The sequence below is a fragment of the Solanum verrucosum genome, unplaced genomic scaffold (assembly GCF_900185275.1).
Source record: "Solanum verrucosum unplaced genomic scaffold, falcon-dt-bn FXZP01000042.1, whole genome shotgun sequence".
In the NCBI taxonomy this organism is placed as follows: Eukaryota; Viridiplantae; Streptophyta; class Magnoliopsida; order Solanales; family Solanaceae; genus Solanum; species Solanum verrucosum.
In genome coordinates this window covers 826,524-844,415 of record NW_026020230.1, presented here as the reverse complement: position 1 = coordinate 844,415, position 17,892 = coordinate 826,524, and the positions used below count along the sequence as shown (strand labels likewise).

General features: G+C 30.5%; 4 protein-coding genes across 4 annotated transcripts; 2 read left to right on the top strand and 2 right to left on the bottom strand.

Moving 5' to 3' along the window:
- Positions 1–2,011: 2,011 nt before the first annotated feature.
- LOC125831954 (kiwellin-like) lies at positions 2,012–2,650 on the top strand. Its single transcript, XM_049511077.1, has one exon. It carries the CDS (start codon positions 2,012–2,014, stop codon positions 2,648–2,650), a length of 639 nt encoding a protein of 212 aa, XP_049367034.1.
- A 1,487-nt stretch (positions 2,651–4,137) lies between these two features.
- LOC125831996 (uncharacterized) lies at positions 4,138–4,917 on the bottom strand. The gene is made up of 2 exons (XM_049511123.1): positions 4,362–4,917; positions 4,138–4,253 (listed from the first exon to the last, which is right to left on the bottom strand). The coding sequence occupies exons 1-2, from the start codon at positions 4,915–4,917 to the stop codon at positions 4,138–4,140; spliced, it is 672 nt and encodes a 223-aa protein (XP_049367080.1).
- A 5,523-nt stretch (positions 4,918–10,440) lies between these two features.
- Positions 10,441–13,731, bottom strand: LOC125831969 (NADH dehydrogenase [ubiquinone] 1 alpha subcomplex subunit 2-like). The gene is made up of 3 exons (XM_049511091.1): positions 13,610–13,731; positions 13,427–13,533; positions 10,441–10,915 (listed from the first exon to the last, which is right to left on the bottom strand). The coding sequence occupies exons 1-3, from the start codon at positions 13,693–13,695 to the stop codon at positions 10,812–10,814; spliced, it is 297 nt and encodes a 98-aa protein (XP_049367048.1). The 5' UTR covers positions 13,696–13,731; the 3' UTR covers positions 10,441–10,811.
- Positions 13,732–14,532: 801 nt separating this feature from the next.
- LOC125831995 (dirigent protein 25-like) lies at positions 14,533–15,507 on the top strand. The gene has a single exon (XM_049511122.1). The coding sequence runs from the start codon at positions 14,533–14,535 to the stop codon at positions 15,505–15,507; it is 975 nt and encodes a 324-aa protein (XP_049367079.1).
- Positions 15,508–17,892: the final 2,385 nt, after the last annotated feature.

Sequence of the window (17,892 nt, the reverse complement as noted above, 5' to 3'; positions counted from 1 at the left end):
CGAATGCATGCTTAAAAAAAAGATTTTTATACTAATAGCGATTGGATTGATTGTTTATTTATTCTAATATATATATTATATATGATTTATGCATATATTAGTGATGAATTTAAAATTTTCATTAAGAAATTTAAAATTTTAAAGAAGTAAATATACAAAAAAGTAGAAAATACAATAATAGTATGAAATATATTAAATGCGTATTATATAAATTGTTATTGTTTATCGAAGGAATTGAAATCATTCGAAACCTTTCGGACAGAAACTAAACATATAAATCAATCATAAAAACAGTTCTAAATAAATACACTTGTTTTTACTTAACTCCGCTCTTGACATATATTATATATTTATCGACTATTCTTAATTTAAGCGATTGCGGAAACAAGTGTTTAAATTATTTCCTCAAAAAATAATACGAGTAGTATTAAATAATGGACACATTCAACCATTTGTATGATTCAACGATTGGAAGGGGCAAATTGCTGTTTCCAATTATAAAACGACAGATTTTGACAAAACACACTTGTTTTTTTTGACGTTTTCTGGCAAAGGAAAAAAAACATGTAAAGCTAGTTGCCAGCAAATTCCATGTGGGGTTCATATATCAATAAGTCTCTGCTATTATTGACAAATTAAACTACACGATTTTGTATTCAAGAGGACTCGAACTTAAGACCTCTTAATTAAGGATGGAATGAGTGCTTACTACTCTACCACAATCCTTTAGGTATATTCTCTTCTTCTTTCTCCTTCAATTTAAATCGTGTGTTCATAGTCAATTAATTTATGGTATTACACAATGACAAATTCAAAATTTTAAGGTAGCGGATGTTCAACAACTATAAATGTAATAAGCTAAATATCATAAGAGCATACATATTTGAAACTTGACGATTAAAAATAATTTTATGAGCAAGTTATTGCTAATATTATCGTTACAAAAAATAAATAATCTATAATCATTGTCATGTTTTTATGGTATTTGTAAAATGATAAATAATATTATCATTATTATTTATAGAAATCTTACATTTTACGTAACAAACTAGACAAGTATTTAAAGAATCATGAAGTATGTACAAATTGGGTTTCCTTACAGAATATGTACACACTTGTCAAAATTGTTTATATATAGTAAAAGAAAAGGGAACTAATCAGTTTAGTACAAACAAGCATATTAACAACAGTAAAATAATAAAATGCGTAGCTAAGCAGGCATAGTGGTTCGACAAATAAATGACCTCAATAAAAAAAAAAAAAAAGCAATATAAAATAAACAAGGGGCATTATTATCTATATATATAAAATGAAACCAGGGAACTGGAATTTAGAACAGAACTTTGTGGTGACAAAGCATGGGATATATAACAAAAAACTTTGATTGGATGACAGCTTTTGTTATATAAGAATTAAAAAAAATACCAATAAAGGTACTCATGGTGAGATCGATAAGATCATTCTTTTAATATTCTTAATCATAAGTCTCAAGTTTGAGGTCTAACTATGTAAAAAGCCTCATTTGAGAGTGTTCCCCTTTAAATGTGTTTTACAAAACGCAATCAAATTCTACAAAAATATGTTACTTACTATTAGCAACACATGCCAGATAACTTTTTCACCAAAAGTTAAAATAAATATAAAGAAATTACTTAGCATTTTGTCTATGTTAGAATTTAAACTTGAGACCTCATGATGCTCGATCAATCCACTTCATTGAAGAATTTTCTTTTTAGAAAAAAAGAAAGAACGAGTAAAACTTATTCATTGTTGAACTTATCCAGATTCAGTTCATTTCAACTTAGAAAAAATTAATTTTGAACGAATAAATAACGTGCTTAGATTCAAGTCAATCCGTCCAATTGACACGTAGACATCTACTAGCCGAAATCACGACTAATCACAATATCATTTCTCCCTATATATATATTCATCCATTTAGACACTTTTCTTCACCCATCAACACTTTCTTACACATATAACCTTTTCAATTATTACAAAAGTAGCCACAATGTCCAATCTAGCCTTTCTTTCACTAATTTTCACCATTTTCATCTCCACTTCTAACGCCATTTCTCAATGTAACGGCCCTTGTAAAACATGGGACGATTGTGATGGTCAATTAATTTGCATAAACGGAAAATGTAACGATGATCCTAACGTTGGAACCAAAATTTGCAAAAGTAGCCCTCCTTCCGTCCCATCTCCAACTCCAACCAATACATGTCGTCCGTCTGGCACAATCAATTGCAACGGTGTACACCCAATATACCGTTGCTCGCCACCTGTCACCTCCTCAACGCCCGCTCAACTTACCTTCAACGACTTCAGTGAAGGCGGAGACGGGGGTGGTCCATCATCATGTGATGGGAAATATCATAACAATAATGAAAGAATAGTAGCATTGTCCACCGGATGGTTTGCAGGACGTTCGAGGTGTGGTAAAATGATACTAACTCGCGCTAATAACGGAAAGACCGTAACGGCTAAAGTGGTGGATGAATGTGATTCTACTATGGGTTGTGATGCGGAACATGCTTTTCAAAGTCCATGCAAAAATAACATAGTGGATGGTTCTATTGCTGTGTGGAGAGCTTTAGGGTTAAATACAGATTTAGGTATTGTTCCTGTCACTTGGTCCATGGTTTAGGCCAACATGGAGCGATCGTTACAGCTATGAATTCGATAGAATTCAGTAACTTTATATGTCTCAAATATATAATTCTTGAATAAGCGTGTCATCTTACATGTAATAAGATGTACATTAGAGTTTCTTAAAAATAATCAACTACGATATAATTTCAACTAATTGTATTTTTCTTTCATCTCAATTTATGTTGTGAAGTTTGACTTCTTCGTTTTTTAATATCATGGCATCACCCCCTTTGAATTTGCGAAACTACTTCCTCCGGTTGATAACCTAAGGAAGTCAACATATCCGCAACATGATTTGTTCCCGTAAAATAGTGCTTGATGAAAAGACTCTTGTCTTCAACCATCTATTTAATGTCTTTACTTTATTTCAATTTGTTTGACTAGTCGCTGAGTTTATAAAAGAAATAAATTCCCTTGAAATTTGTGGACTTAAACAAACCATAGATATTTTAGTGGTTATAGATAATCTTATTAAGATTAAAGTGAAAAGTTTAAAATTATATTAGTATTAAATATGAAAATGAGACATTTGTAGGGGGGGGGGGGGGGGGGGAGGGGGGACAAATTTATAAAAAGGAAAATATAATATGTCATTTAAATTAGAAGGGTGATATAGGGGATTGAATGAATTATGTTAATCACATAATTGTAATTCTTTTTGGTACTAATTAATTATGAGTATTGGTGATATAGGAGCTTTGAATCCTTTCAAATTAGGGAAGAGTAAGCCACTTTTTTTATCTTCCTCAGATTATTATGTACTTTTGAGTTAAGATGAACAAAATGCAGAAAGTTTGCTTGAATAAAAAAGGTTAGGTGATATAGCTTTGATTTTAACATTCCGCTACTTTAATTTTATTTTTATTCTAAATAAATCAGAAAAAATATTTATCTTTTTTTTATTATAAATTTCAAAAGTCTTTATGTCTATCTTAAATTATGCACCAATTATAGAAAGTTTGAAAATTGCAAAAATGCAAAAAAGGAGGACGGAGTGCAAGGTCATATTGTACTATCAAAAAATGGTATAATATTGAAATGTGTTCTTTAACTGACATTTATGCATTTTAATTTTGAATGTGCAAGGTACATAAATTTATATAGAATTGGACAATTAGACACATATGTCTAACGTGTTATGGAATGGAAGAAAGTAGAAAGAGAAATTAAAGAGAGAATGAATGATAACTCTTTGTATTGATTTTTTGTATTGATTCAAATAGAAGAGTACATCCCTATTTATAAACAATTAAGGAGAATCCTTATTAAAGGAGAATCCTCTAGATACTAAACTAAAATAAAACTAAATATTTTGCAATTAATGTAAACCCTAAACTTGAAAGGAAATTAAATACTATAAAATATTTTTAGACTAAAAAGAAAAAGTAAAAAGATTCTACCAAATTTCAACATTCCCCCTCAAACTCAAGTTGGTATATCTAACTTGAGTTTGAACACTTAATTATTCTTCAAAAATATCTTCTAATAAAATTCATCCTCACATTCTTCTTCTACTAGTAATGCTTGTGATTTATCTTGAGTGTCTTTGAACTTGCACATTTTTGTAACATGACATGTTTGTTTGCAACTTCCGTATACTGCATCAGATCTCCACCAACAGAATTTTTCCAAATGTGTTTTCTTTTTTCAATATTTGCAAGGAGGATAATCAACTTTTCTTTTTTGATAGTTTGCATAAAAGATACCTTCAACAATTTTATCTTGTCTGAAAGCTCTTCTTTGTTCTTGTGCTTGAAGAGCACTTATTTCAACAAGACAGATGGTAGAGAGATCTTTAGACTCTTCCAAAGCAGAGATTTTAGACTCAAATCTCTCGGGAATAGTTACAAGAATCTTTTCAACTATTCTATTATCTTTAAAATCCTCACCAAGCAACCTGATTCTGTTGACAATCAAGGAAATCCTATCAGAATAATTAGTGATAGTCTCACCCTCTTGCATCCTAAGAGATTCAAAATCTCTTTTCAAATTCAGAATTTGATTTTGTCTGCCTCGTTCACTTCCTCGGTACTCCTTCTCAAGTTTTTCCCAAGCTTCTTTTGCTGTCTCACATGCAATGATTTTAGAAAAGATTGAATCTGCAACTGAATTTTGAATTACAATTTTGGCTTTGTGTTTTTTGATTTTCTCTTCTGAGTGAAGTTTGATTTCAACATCAGAAGATTTTTCAGTGAGTTGTTGTATGGGTTTGTCTTCCATTACAACTTCCCACAAATCATAAGCCTCAAGATAAGACTTCATCTTAACTGCCAAATTTGATAATTTTCACCATTAAAGGTTTGTGGGGCATTGAAAGAAAGAGTATTGCTTGTCATGGTTTGAAAAATAAGGTTTAAAATAATATAGATTAAAAATTGGTTAAAAGTAGCCCTGCGTTAAAAATAAAAGCACGGGTTAAAATTGGCCCTGCGTTAAAAATAAAAGCACGGGTTAAAAGTGGGTTGAAAATAGATATGAATTAAAAGTGGTTGAAAGTTCTTCTTCAACGAATTCACAGATCCATTAAGATCAATGTAAGGCTCTGATACCACTGTTATGGAATGGAAGAAACTAGAAAGAGAAATTAAAGAGAGAATGAATGATAACTCTTTGTATTGATTTTTTGCATTGATTCAAATAGAAGAGTACATCCCTATTTATAAATAATTAAGGAGAATCCGTATTAAAGGAGAATCCTTCTAGATACTAAACTAAAATAAAACTAAATATTTTGCAATTAATGTAAACCCTAAACTTGAAAGGAAATTAAATACTATAAAATATTTTTAGACTAAAAAGAAAAAGTAAAAAGATTCTACCAAATTTCAACATAACGTAGCGTCTTACGTGTATTATATCATATAAGACACATGTATTACGCCACGCAAAAAATATATGCAGTATACACTTATTTTCTAGTTGTAATACAATGAATATGCACCAGTAACTATTTCAAGTTGATACATCTGAAGTACTATATAGCTGGATATTCTTGACGGATTGAAACTCATAAGAAAAACACGATAAATGATTTGAGACGAAGAGATCAGTATTTTCTCCTAAATAGGACTCCCATACCCTTTCTCCAAGAATAAAGATTAACCAGATATAAAATATTTATATTTATCTTATCGTAAAAGTAAACCCAATTATAATAAGTATGTTGTCGTTTTTTCCAAAACAATAAAACACCCAATTATGATTTAGAAATTAGGACAAATACCCAATAATATGTGAGTTTCTTAACAAATCAATTATATTCAAATCAAACTATGAAAATTGACAATTAAATTTGCAAGACATGGATTGGTTTAAAACGTGGACGATGGTTGTGTATCAATCGGTTCGGTTGGATTTATCGATTCAGTTTATCGATTTTCAGTTTTTAAATATGTTAAATCGATAACCAAATCAATAAGATATTTGTTATAGGTTTTCGATTTATCGATTTTGGTCTTTAACGGTTCGGTTTTCGGTTTAACCAATAAGAAAATGCTTTCAAAATAAATATATGACTTGTCCAACAATTTAACGCGAAATAAAAAGAGAAAAATCTAATTACTCATTGAGTGCAAAAATTCTTCTTAGTGTAGTAAAAGTATAGAAAATACTCACAATTCACAACCCTAGTCATTGCCTAACCCTTGCTGTCGTCGTTGCAAACCCTAGACAACGTCGTTCTTAGTTCTTTAGGTTTTTGACGTTGTGAACCTAAAGACTAAAGTAATACTAAAACCTAAAGGGTAAATACAGAGAGCAAGTTAATTAAGTAATGTTAATTGTGTAGGGTCATTAAAGTTATATTCTAATATAGTGATTATACTAATATTGTTTGTTTGATATTTATGTATGACTAAAAATTAAAATACTAAATTATTATATTCTTCATGGGTTATCGGTTAACCCAATAACCCAATATTAAAAAACCAATATCAAACCGATAACTCAATAAAAAAAAATTATAATCGTCATAAAGAAATCACATAATAATTGTCATAAAGAAAGATGGAAAATCGTGACTCAAAAATGAAAAGAACTTGTGTTATGATAATATGACAAAAAAGACTGATACGTTAGATATAATCATAATCATATAATTAATACCTTATTCGCAATAGAAAAATATTAGTTGGGCTCTATTAATGACATTTTCACATGGACAACAACCATTGTTCATAGTACTTTATGTTTTGAGTGAAACTTTCTTATTGGTTTATTATCTATAAAAACTTATAAATAGCATTTATAACACAATTATAAGTGGATCATTCTCTGAACAATACAAAGCAATATACTACTAGTTTTGTGCTTCAAGCCTTCTATATTTCATTAAGTATTTACTTCATAGCATTTACTATTGGAACGATCTCGAATTTGAGATCAACATCACCAGAATCAATGCAAACACTCATCATCGGAAATTTATTGTTCCATATAATTTTATTTATTTACTTATTTATCTTCGTTTTGTTCTTTATAAATTTATAAATATATTTAATTGTTAATAATCAAATGTAACAAGTTAAATCAAGACACTTATTTTTAACCTTATTACAAATTCAACTGTATCATTCTCTCGATAAACAAAAGTTATGAATGTTCAACTTATCGAAAATACAGACGGGGAAAGCTTCTTTCAATCTCTTGTCTCTTCAAAAGATTCTCAATTTTTGTATATACCCAACTAGCTACCATATTTTTATAAAAATTATACACCATTAAAAAAAGAAGAAGCTTGGCAACAATATTAAAGACCATATAAGTTACGTCCTTATTACTATAAAATTAATTATGATGGTTGCAAACTTGCAATAAATAAAATGAGTTAAAGTAGTTGACTTTTGCATTACGAGTTTTGTGTGAAAAGTCAAAGGTTTTGCCTTGACAAGTTAATTAAGAAATTAATTAACTTGGATAATTGATGGATCACTAATACAAATTAGATTGGGTGGATCTTGTTAATGTAATTATCTATTGCTCCCTAATGTATTTATTTACACCTTAGTATAACGTACTTTGCGTAGTTGAAAAGATTTTCTTACGAATGCATGCTTAAAAAAAAGATTTTTATACTAATAGCGATTGGATTGATTGTTTATTTATTCTAATATATATATTATATATGATTTATGCATATATTAGTGATGAATTTAAAATTTTCATTAAGAAATTTAAAATTTTAAAGAAGTAAATATACAAAAAAGTAGAAAATACAATAATAGTATGAAATATATTAAATGCGTATTATATAAATTGTTATCGTTTATCGAAGGAATTGAAATCATTCGAGACCTTTCGGACAGAAACTAAACATATAAATCAATCATAAAAACCGTTCTAAATAAATACACTTGTTTTTACTTAACTCCGCTCTTGACATATATTATATATTTATCGACTATTCTTAATTTAAGCGATTGCGGAAACAAGTGTTTAAATTATTTCCTCAAAAAATAATACGAGTAGGGGCAAATTGCTGTTTCCAATTATAAAACGACAGATTTTGACAAAACACACTTGTTTTTTTTGACGTTTTCTGGCAAAGGAAAAAAAACATGTAAAGCTAGTTGCCAGCAAATTCCATGTGGGGTTCATATATCAATAAGTCTCTGCTATTATTGACAAATTAAACTACACGATTTTGTATTCAAGAGGACTCGAACTTAAGACCTCTTAATTAAGGATGGAATGAGTGCTTACTACTCTACCACAATCCTTTAGGTATATTCTCTTCTTCTTTCTCCTTCAATTTAAATCGTGTGTTCATAGTCAATTAATTTATGGTATTACACAATGACAAATTCAAAATTTTAAGGTAGCGGATGTTCAACAACTATAAATGTAATAAGCTAAATATCATAAGAGCATACATATTTGAAACTTGACGATTAAAAATAATTTTATGAGCAAGTTATTGCTAATATTATCGTTACAAAAAATAAATAATCTATAATCATTGTCATGTTTTTATGGTATTTGTAAAATGATAAATAATATTATCATTATTATTTATAGAAATCTTACATTTTACGTAACAAACTAGACAAGTATTTAAAGAATCATGAAGTATGTACAAATTGGGTTTCCTTACAGAATATGTACACACTTGTCAAAATTGTTTATATATAGTAAAAGAAAAGGGAACTAATCAGTTTAGTACAAACAAGCATATTAACAACAGTAAAATAATAAAATGCGTAGCTAAGCAGGCATAGTGGTTCGACAAATAAATGACCTCAATAAAAAAAAAAAAAAAAGCAATATAAAATAAACAAGGGGAATTATTATCTATATATATAAAATGAAACCAGGGAACTGGAATTTAGAACAGAACTTTGTGGTGACAAAGCATGGGATATATAACAAAAAACTTTGATTGGATGACAGCTTTTGTTATATAAGAATTAAAAAAAATACCAATAAAGGTACTCATGGTGAGATCGATAAGATCATTCTTTTAATATTCTTAATCATAAGTCTCAAGTTTGAGGTCTAACTATGTAAAAAGCCTCATTTGAGAGTGTTCCCCTTTAAATGTGTTTTACAAAACACGAATTCATATTAATCGAAGTCCAATATGAATACCAGACACTGAATAAACAAGAACTAAATAGAAAGAAAGAAAAAGATGTGGAAAGACAAGTTAATGGTTGAAGCATATGCTTAGAAGATCCTCCCTCTACCAACCTTTTTCTATAGTTAAATTAAACCATCCATACCAATCCTTCTCTCTCTCTTTGAATATCACTCTTCTTCTTCTTCTTTTTTTCCCCTTAATCCTTCTATCTTCTTTCAAAAATGGAGGATCACAATGATGATGAAGATGTTGATGATCACATATTATTATCATGAAGTGACATTTTCTTTTGGGCAACTACATATCCTTTGGCAAATTTAAGCACCATGCTTAAGATCGATTCAAGACTATTTATTTAATTTAGAGATATATTTGTGTTTTTGTTAAGAGGAATTTTCTTTTCTCCTTTTCTTGAAGTTTTCCAAATATAAATGCACATCATGTTATTCAAATACTGTTCTCTAAGGTGCAAGTCTTTAATTAGTTATTTTCCTTGGTTTTTATGTATCTTGTTTGATGTATCATTTACAATAGACTTAGTAATAAAAGGAAATTAATATGTCTCAAGTCTCAATACTTAAATCTCCAATAATGTTTTAGATAGATAGATATATACTGTCTTATATTAAAAAAAACAAAAAAACTCGTGTCTAATTTTAGTCGTACATGATTAAAGTATATGTGAAAATTATCTTAAATCTCAATCACGTGTGTCTTCTTCAAATTTCAACAATTCAACACTCAAATTCATTTCAAATATAGCCCAAATTTGAAACATAAGTTTCATATAACATTAAGTATAAACTCCAATTATTAATTCGTCAAAACAACAAATCTAACAAACTCATCTAGCACCATTTAAATTATATGCCTAGATTTCAATTATACATGACCAAAACAGACGTTAAAATTTGCTAAAAATTCAGACACGTGCATATGGAAAAAGTAAGTAGTTAATTCTATTTCGATTTTGTATTGCAATTCCCAGCTGCCAAAAAAAAAAACTAAAACAGAGAAATGGATATGTAAACACAAAGCTAAAGGAACAAACATTCCTTCCATGTCAACATTCTTGAACTCAGACTGTATATTAACACTTTAGCTTCTGGAAATGAAAAAAACAAAGATCAATTTCATTTCCCTGGAAGAAAGTTTCTGTGCATCCCTACCAAAAGATAGCGGTCACAGACAGTATGTTCAAAATTGCCTGGGATAGGAAAGCAAGTGTATGTATTGCAACAGAGTCAGTTTCGGGAGCAAGAGTTTCGTGTCATGGACAGCAAACACTGACCAAGTATGCAACTGATGGAATCTCAATCTCATTGGATCAAATGCGCAACAACACAAAAAATGATGCTAAAAGGCTGAGAACATCAAACGCTTCGTTTTCCAAATAGTGAAACCACAGTAAACAAAATCCAAATATCTGATGTTGCATTTGGTGCTTGGACAGCAACGATGACCAAGTTGGTAAATGTTAATGTATATTCTAGTTAACTCATAATAACGGAGTGAACTAAGATTATTTTGAAAGTACTATGCTGAGGATACTCAAGACTGTTGTACAGATTTTATGTCATCATGATTTAAGTGATGCCCCTACTTTCACGAGGTCTTCAAGTGCCTTGGAGATCTGCTCCTCTGTCAATCCCTCCAGTCGGATGCCCCTTTCAACTCCGAGGTCTGTTACATATCAGAAGGTCCATAAGTATGTGAAGAATATGAGAGTACGAAATGGGAATAAACATCTCTTAGGATAACTTAGCAATTATAAGATGAGAATAAGAAATGTGAATAAACATCAGTTTGGATAACTTAGCACTCGAAGGTGAAATGAAATTTGTCTTAGAAAAATCGAATTTGAACTTCATCAACTTTGTCAAAAATTGGAAATCTGAAGGCCAAATACATAGATAGCCCCATAAAGTTGTCACCTTTATTTCATTTAGACACCTTAATTACGATCCTTATTTTTGAAACTGACACCTAAGTATATCTAAAATGCATCTATTGAACACCTCAATGATGTTTCCTACCAAAAAGAACACACAACAGATGTGGAAAAAATACCCAATTAAAGGACGACATGTGACTCTACTCATTTTACTCTCTTTTTTTCCCTATATTTTTCTTTCTTCTCCACTTGACACCCTTCCATTTTTTTTATGTTTGTCATTTTCATTTTCAAACTCTGCTTACTATTTCCGACCTCTTCTTTATCTTACTACTTCTCCACAAATTTTCTTTTCTTCCAAATAAATCTGGTCTTTCTTCAATTTCTTTTTCGTTGTTACCTCTTTACCGAAGATAAAAATGAGTTTACAAATTTTCATCTACACGTGTAAACAATGTAGAAGTACATTGACCAATTTTGCTTCCTTTTTAAATTTTTTTGCAGATAGTTCATTTTGCTTATTTTGATATAATCAGTTTAAGAAGTGGAAATAACCTAAGTCACTGCAAATGGGTTATTTATGTCTATAGTGGGGAACCATTAGAATTTAGAGGTATACAATGACGACTTGATATACCTTATCAATAAGCAGAACCTATTTTTTGTTCCTAGGTTCCAAAGTAATTAATTGTGATTCTAGGATCAAGTTTCGGTTATAAAGTTTGTTTCGAGAAGTTGCAAGCAAGATTCATGTAGGTGGGCTTGTCCATCAGGCTTGCGGACTTTTGCGGTTCTATTCCTGAACTTTAAACTCTGGCTTAAATATAATGAACCCGGAGATCAGAAACTAATTAATGAGAACCAACTGAATTTAAACCGATATAAATTTTCATTAAAAAAATTGTTTCATAAAAACTGGCAACACTGCTTTGTATTTTACTGTTTCCATGTCCGTTGATGGAGTTCTGGCAAGTAACTCAAATAAGAGAAAAGAAGAAAGAAAATTGCATTACACCTATTCATGTGCTAGACTCCAAGTGAAAACCCTCTTGTGCCACATTAGCGTAAGGTATTCAATAGACACATTTTAAACATAGTTTAGGTGTTTAATAGGTAACTATCTTAGTAGAAGTGTCTAAATGAAAGTATGAGACAACTTTAAGGGGTTGTGTATGTACAACAAGAACATACCCAATGTAATCCCATAAGTGTAGTATGAGGATGGTAGGATGTACATAGACCTTATCCCTACCTTTGTGGGGGTAGAGAGGTTGACAATGTATTTGGTCAAATCTAAGACTTCATCAGCTTTGCTTTTACAACTTAAAATTTTAAAGTATTACTGAAAGGATAAAGGATTAATGGCAAACACCTAAAAGACCAAACCACTAGCGAATTTTATCTACAATACTCAAATTTTGATCATTACCACTACTTTCTCCTTTCTTTCATTCTCTTCCACAAAGACCACCACTTCACCACCAAACACCGACTTTATGAAACCCAACTGAAACGTTTTCCAAAATTTAGCTATGAATCAGCCGCTTTTTCCAAGAAAAAAGTCTCCAAATTGGTGACTGTGTCTGCAAGTTTGACTTAGCCTGAGAAAACGTTGCATCTTCCCAAAAAATCAGCTTCTTCCCCTAAAGGAAATAGGTCGTGATTTTTCTTGGGACTTTTTGAGGAGAAAACGCGTATCGGCACCAGTCCATGACAAATTCTGGTTGTGACAATTCATTAAGGGATACTACTTCCACTTCAAACAAGAATAGCGAGGTGATAGGTTGTATGTAAATGACTTTTCCAGACAATTTTAGAGGGCAACTTATGTATTTTCTCTTAAACTTTTCATGTGTGAAATTTAACATCAATGTCCTAACCAGATCATATGTTAAAGACTGTTAGCCATGTACTAATCCATATACAAGTTATGAGTTTTAAGTAAAACAGCAACTTACTGAGATATAAAAATGCATAAAATAGGACAATTTTTCCTCATAATTGAACGAAAAAAATGTCTAATACCAATCATATACAATGAATCAAAGACTCATTTTTTTTAAACAAGAACTCAAAGACCTGCTTCATTTACCCCATTCAAGGCCTAAATACGAAAAATGAAAAACATAAACTAAGTAAATCTTACTCCCTCCGTTTCAATTAGAAACCTCTAATTCCAATTTTGGTATATTCTACGCAACTTTAATCTAAGACCACAAAACTCAAAAGTATTCACTATTTTCATAAACTCCGAGTCAAGTCAAAACCAGACAAATAAATTGAAGTCGGAGGAGAATTACCATATCTGGCCCAAAGCTGGGGCTGGATGGAAGTAGCCTCACGAATCAAAATAGGCAATTTGGGGTTATGAGTCTTGAGATCTGTGTAATTCTTCTCAATAAACGACCTGTTGAATATCAAACAAATTAGATAAAAAAAAATGTTGTGAAATAGGAAAAACAATAGAGAAATTAAGCAGAAACCTAGTTGCAGCGCTTTCAGCAGATGACGGAGAAAAAAGAACACGAAGCTCCTTCAGATTACGAGATAGATTTGCTCTCCACGCCATTTTTTCTTCTTAATTTTAAACTTTCCCTTCAACTATTTTGTATTGTTCTTAAAATGTTAGTTTTGGGCCATATCAGTTGGACTAATTTATAATGGGCCTTTTTCATTACATAAGGACCATATAACATGACAAACTTTTTTAGATATGGACCTTCGTCGCTCGTCAGGCATAAGTGCTAACTTAATTTTAATGTATACATAAATTAGTTTTGCTTATGGGACGAGAGTTTGGAATATTGAGCACGTTTGTTGTACTAATTTGAATTTACAACTTATGCTTGACAGACAATAGAGATCAATTTTATAAGTTTTGTCAATCGATAGGTAGACACAAAATCGAAGACCATAAGATGTAAGTCATTTTTGTAAATCACTCGAAAATTTCCCTGTCTAATCATAGCAATTTGTAGCTATGGTCGGAGTATACTCATTGTATATAAGTGTGTATAAAAACGCACGGATTATACACACATTATAACGCATAATGCAGATTTTTAGTCATCCTTATTTACTGATTTTCATACTTGACCCAAAAACACCAAAAAATGAAACTCTGCTACACCTAATCCACATTTGTAAAACGAAAAATAGTTTTGTAATCTTCAACAAATGCACTTGAAAAAGTGTGGAATGGTTATAATACCTAATCCTTATGATCGATCATTCATCAACTCCCTTTATCCTAATCATACTAAAAGTGTTCAAATCTCCTCCATTTTTTTTTGCATATATAAATTCACAATCAATTCATTGTTTTCATCAAATTCAAAAGAATCATTTTTGAAGCATCAAACCCCAAAAACATCTCTCTTCCATATCATTAATCTTTGTACACCAAATGACAACCTCGAATTTCAACCCTTTTCAACCCAAATCCATATTCACATTCCTTATCATTCTAGCTCTCACAATCCCCTCCACCACCTCAGCACGTAGAATCCTCGATGAGGAGCCCATCGTTGCACCAGACGCTCCTGATGATACTAATGAGAGTACCCCAGCTTCAGGAATATCTACCGGTGCTGGTGCTGGTATTCCAGCACCAGCAGTTGCAGCACCTGCAGTACATGCAGGTGCTGACCATCCTGCTACGGCTGGTGCAGCAGCAGTTGTAGCAGGTGAAGATGATCATATCTTTTCATTCTTCATGCACGACATTCTAGGAGGATCAAATCCATCAGCAATAGCGGTGACGGGTATAGCAACCAACCCATCACTAAGCGGACAAGTCCCATTCGCTAAGCCAAACGGTGCAGTTCTAGCAGTAGGCAACGGTGTTCCTGTCAACAACGGAAACAGCGGAATCATCAGCAACAACAACATTCCTTTTCTCACTGGCCTAAGCGGGACAACTCCCAACGTAGTCCAAAACAACGGTAACAATAACAACATCATCGGTGGAGGAAACGGATACCCTGCCTTAAACATGGCTCAATTAGGATCAGGAGTAACATTCCAAAAACTCATGTTCGGTACACTGACTGTATTTGACGACGAATTAACAGAAGGTCATGAACTCAACTCAGGGTTAGTTGGAAAATCTCAAGGATTTTACATTTCTAGTTCAGAAGATGGAACTAGTCAAACAATGGCATTTACAGTAATGTTTCATAGTGGAAGTTATAGTGATAGTTTGAGCTTTTTTGGGGTTCACAGAGTTAGAGTTTCAGAATCACATCTTGCTATTATGGGTGGAACTGGAAAGTATGTAAATGCTAAGGGATTTGCTACTGTCAAGACATTTCCAGCTGCAAATCAAGAGACAGATGGTGTGGAGACTTTGTTACATATTACTGTTTATCTTGCTTATTAATTTGTTTGTAATAATTTATTGCTTTTGTATTAATTGTTGTGTTTTGCTTACATGTTTTATTGTATGAATTTTGTTATTGAGCAAGCGTGTATTGGTGATGGTATTGACGGAGCTAGTGTGTATGTTATGGTTTCGATGAAAAATTGGTAATTTTAATTCAAAAGTTTGTATCTAGACTCAATAAAATTATAATCCCAAATACATAAGATTCGAATTTTGACTACATCGGATGTGCTAAACCAAAACCACCAAATTACTAGCTTCTACAATTTTTTGAGTCCAATATCAACTTGTCTTACAAAAGCCATGTTTTTGTACGGATTCTCTTTATTATTCTTTATTATTTTAGGGTGAAGTTTAGTTTTTATCCCTCAAATTAGTGGGGTTTTGGTTTTTTTTTTTTTCTTGTTTCTCATCTAGTGAAGAATTGTCCGTCAAAGTACTCTTAATTATGACATAATTTTACAAGGCAAAAAGGTTTAAGAATTCTTATCCGACATAAGTTGTGTAGTATCTAAATCATAATGCATAAGTATAGAAAACGTTGTCTTGTCTTGTATAAGTTTAGGAAGACATAACTTTGTGGATTGTGAAACTCAACTTACGTCTTGCAAGGCATAACTATTTGTGGGTAATGAACTTCTTAAGACATATTATTTTAAAATCGAACTTATGTCTTATAAGGCATAATTTGTATCTTACTTAAAATATTAAAGAACAAAAATTAAAAACAATCGAAGAGGTTTCGTGCGAATGAACATACAAAAGTTGCTTAAGAATTTAGATGGGCTATTCATAAATATTGCCCAAAACGCCAAAACAACTATGGAAACTTATGTGTATATATATATATTGTATATTAGATAACTTAAATGCTTGAAATGTAATTATAATGTGATAAAAGATATATTTTGATTAAAAAGAATATTGAACCGAAATTTGTATTTAATGTAGAGTTTAGTATTAAGCCTTTTTTCAACTATAAATCTGACCTCTGCTATTGTTTTTTTTTTTTTTGCTATATAATTCTCTCTTTTTGATTGGTTTAGTTACTGCAAAGTAAAGGTGTGAAAATGGTGGAAATAGAAATTTGGTATGAAAATGAAATATAAGAGAATGAAATTGGAGAATTTGATATGAAAGTCAAAGAGTAGCAATGTTAGGAGAATTTGGTGAGAAAATAAAGCTTAAGAGAGGTAATAGAGAGTTTGATTGTGTTATTCCAAGTAACAATCAAACCTTTTTCAAGTCTTCGTGTTCGTTCACACTATTTTTTTAAAATTAAAATAATTGCAGGGTCATTTTTACATATTGTTCATTACAATGTGTTTTAACGGCGGTTGAAAAAAACATTACAATCTTATTATAACGGTTTTTAAAAATAGTAATATTTTCATCATTAGTAAATACGATCTTTTTTATTGTATAAAGTGGTGGTTCTATAATATAACTCATACATTCATATTTAAACTTTGTCCTAATTTTACACATATATGTGATTTCTTGAAAGTTGTGGAAGTGATTAATCTCAAAATAAAAAGAGTATGATACGAAATTAATTAGTTAAGGGTACGTGGTGCTTAAGCAGTAGAAAGAGTAGGTCATAGGGGAACGGTTGGGAAGTTCTTGGTGGAGTTAAGAGTTCAATATTGGCCTACTCTTATTTATTAATTATGATTAGGAAATAAATAAAGGTAGGTCAAGTTATATATCTCATCGGTCAGTTAAAAATAATAATTATATTTATCAGTTAAATATATAAAAATGTATATTTTATTTATATTAAAAATTTATTGTTTATGTATATCATTTACTAATATATAAAAACATAAATTTATTATTATCGATTTTTTAGCTTATGTATTGTCAATTTGTAATCACTAACGTGCAATTCTACTTCAAAAAAAGTCAGGTGTTTGGTATGTTAAATCTCTGGAATCTTCTACCTTCTTCTCAGTATTTATAGGTTACATTATTAGGCTAAGATAATTTAAATATGTTGTTAATATGATGATGCCTTTCAAAACTTATTATAACTTTTTGATCTAATTTATTCGTTTTATTTTTCTTTTTAGTCTATTTTTAAAAAAAATATCTATTTTTGTATGGTCACTCTTAGTTTCCAATTTTTACATGTTATATTTAAGATTACAAAATTAAAGACCATTTTAGTACATTCTATATATTTTAGTTTTTGATTATAAAAATTTAAAAAGTCTTATTTATTTTTCTAAACTCTATACCAAATCAAAATCAAATAAATTAATTAAAATGAATAGATCTAGTATATCTTTATTGCAATTTGTACAACTTACATGTGTCATCTATTTTTGTTTTTTTAGTTATCAATATAGAATTTTTATGAAACTCACCTCAAATTCCCAT

Bases quoted from the DNA above. Each gene is read 5' to 3' on its own strand.
- LOC125831954 (XM_049511077.1), top strand. From the start codon at position 2,012: ATGTCCAATCTAGCCTTTCTTTCACTAATTTTCACCATTTTCATCTCC.
- LOC125831996 (XM_049511123.1), bottom strand. From the start codon at position 4,917: ATGAAGTCTTATCTTGAGGCTTATGATTTGTGGGAAGTTGTAATGGAA. The intron at 4,254-4,361 runs GTATCTTTTATG...GATCTGATGCAG, and splicing joins ACAAGATAAAATTGTTGAAG to TATACGGAAGTTGCAAACAA.
- LOC125831995 (XM_049511122.1), top strand. From the start codon at position 14,533: ATGACAACCTCGAATTTCAACCCTTTTCAACCCAAATCCATATTCACA.
- LOC125831969 (XM_049511091.1), bottom strand. From the start codon at position 13,695: ATGGCGTGGAGAGCAAATCTATCTCGTAATCTGAAGGAGCTTCGTGTT. The intron at 13,534-13,609 runs GTTTCTGCTTAA...GATATTCAACAG, and splicing joins GCTGAAAGCGCTGCAACTAG to GTCGTTTATTGAGAAGAATT. The intron at 10,916-13,426 runs GTAATTCTCCTC...GATATGTAACAG, and splicing joins CCAGCTTTGGGCCAGATATG to ACCTCGGAGTTGAAAGGGGC.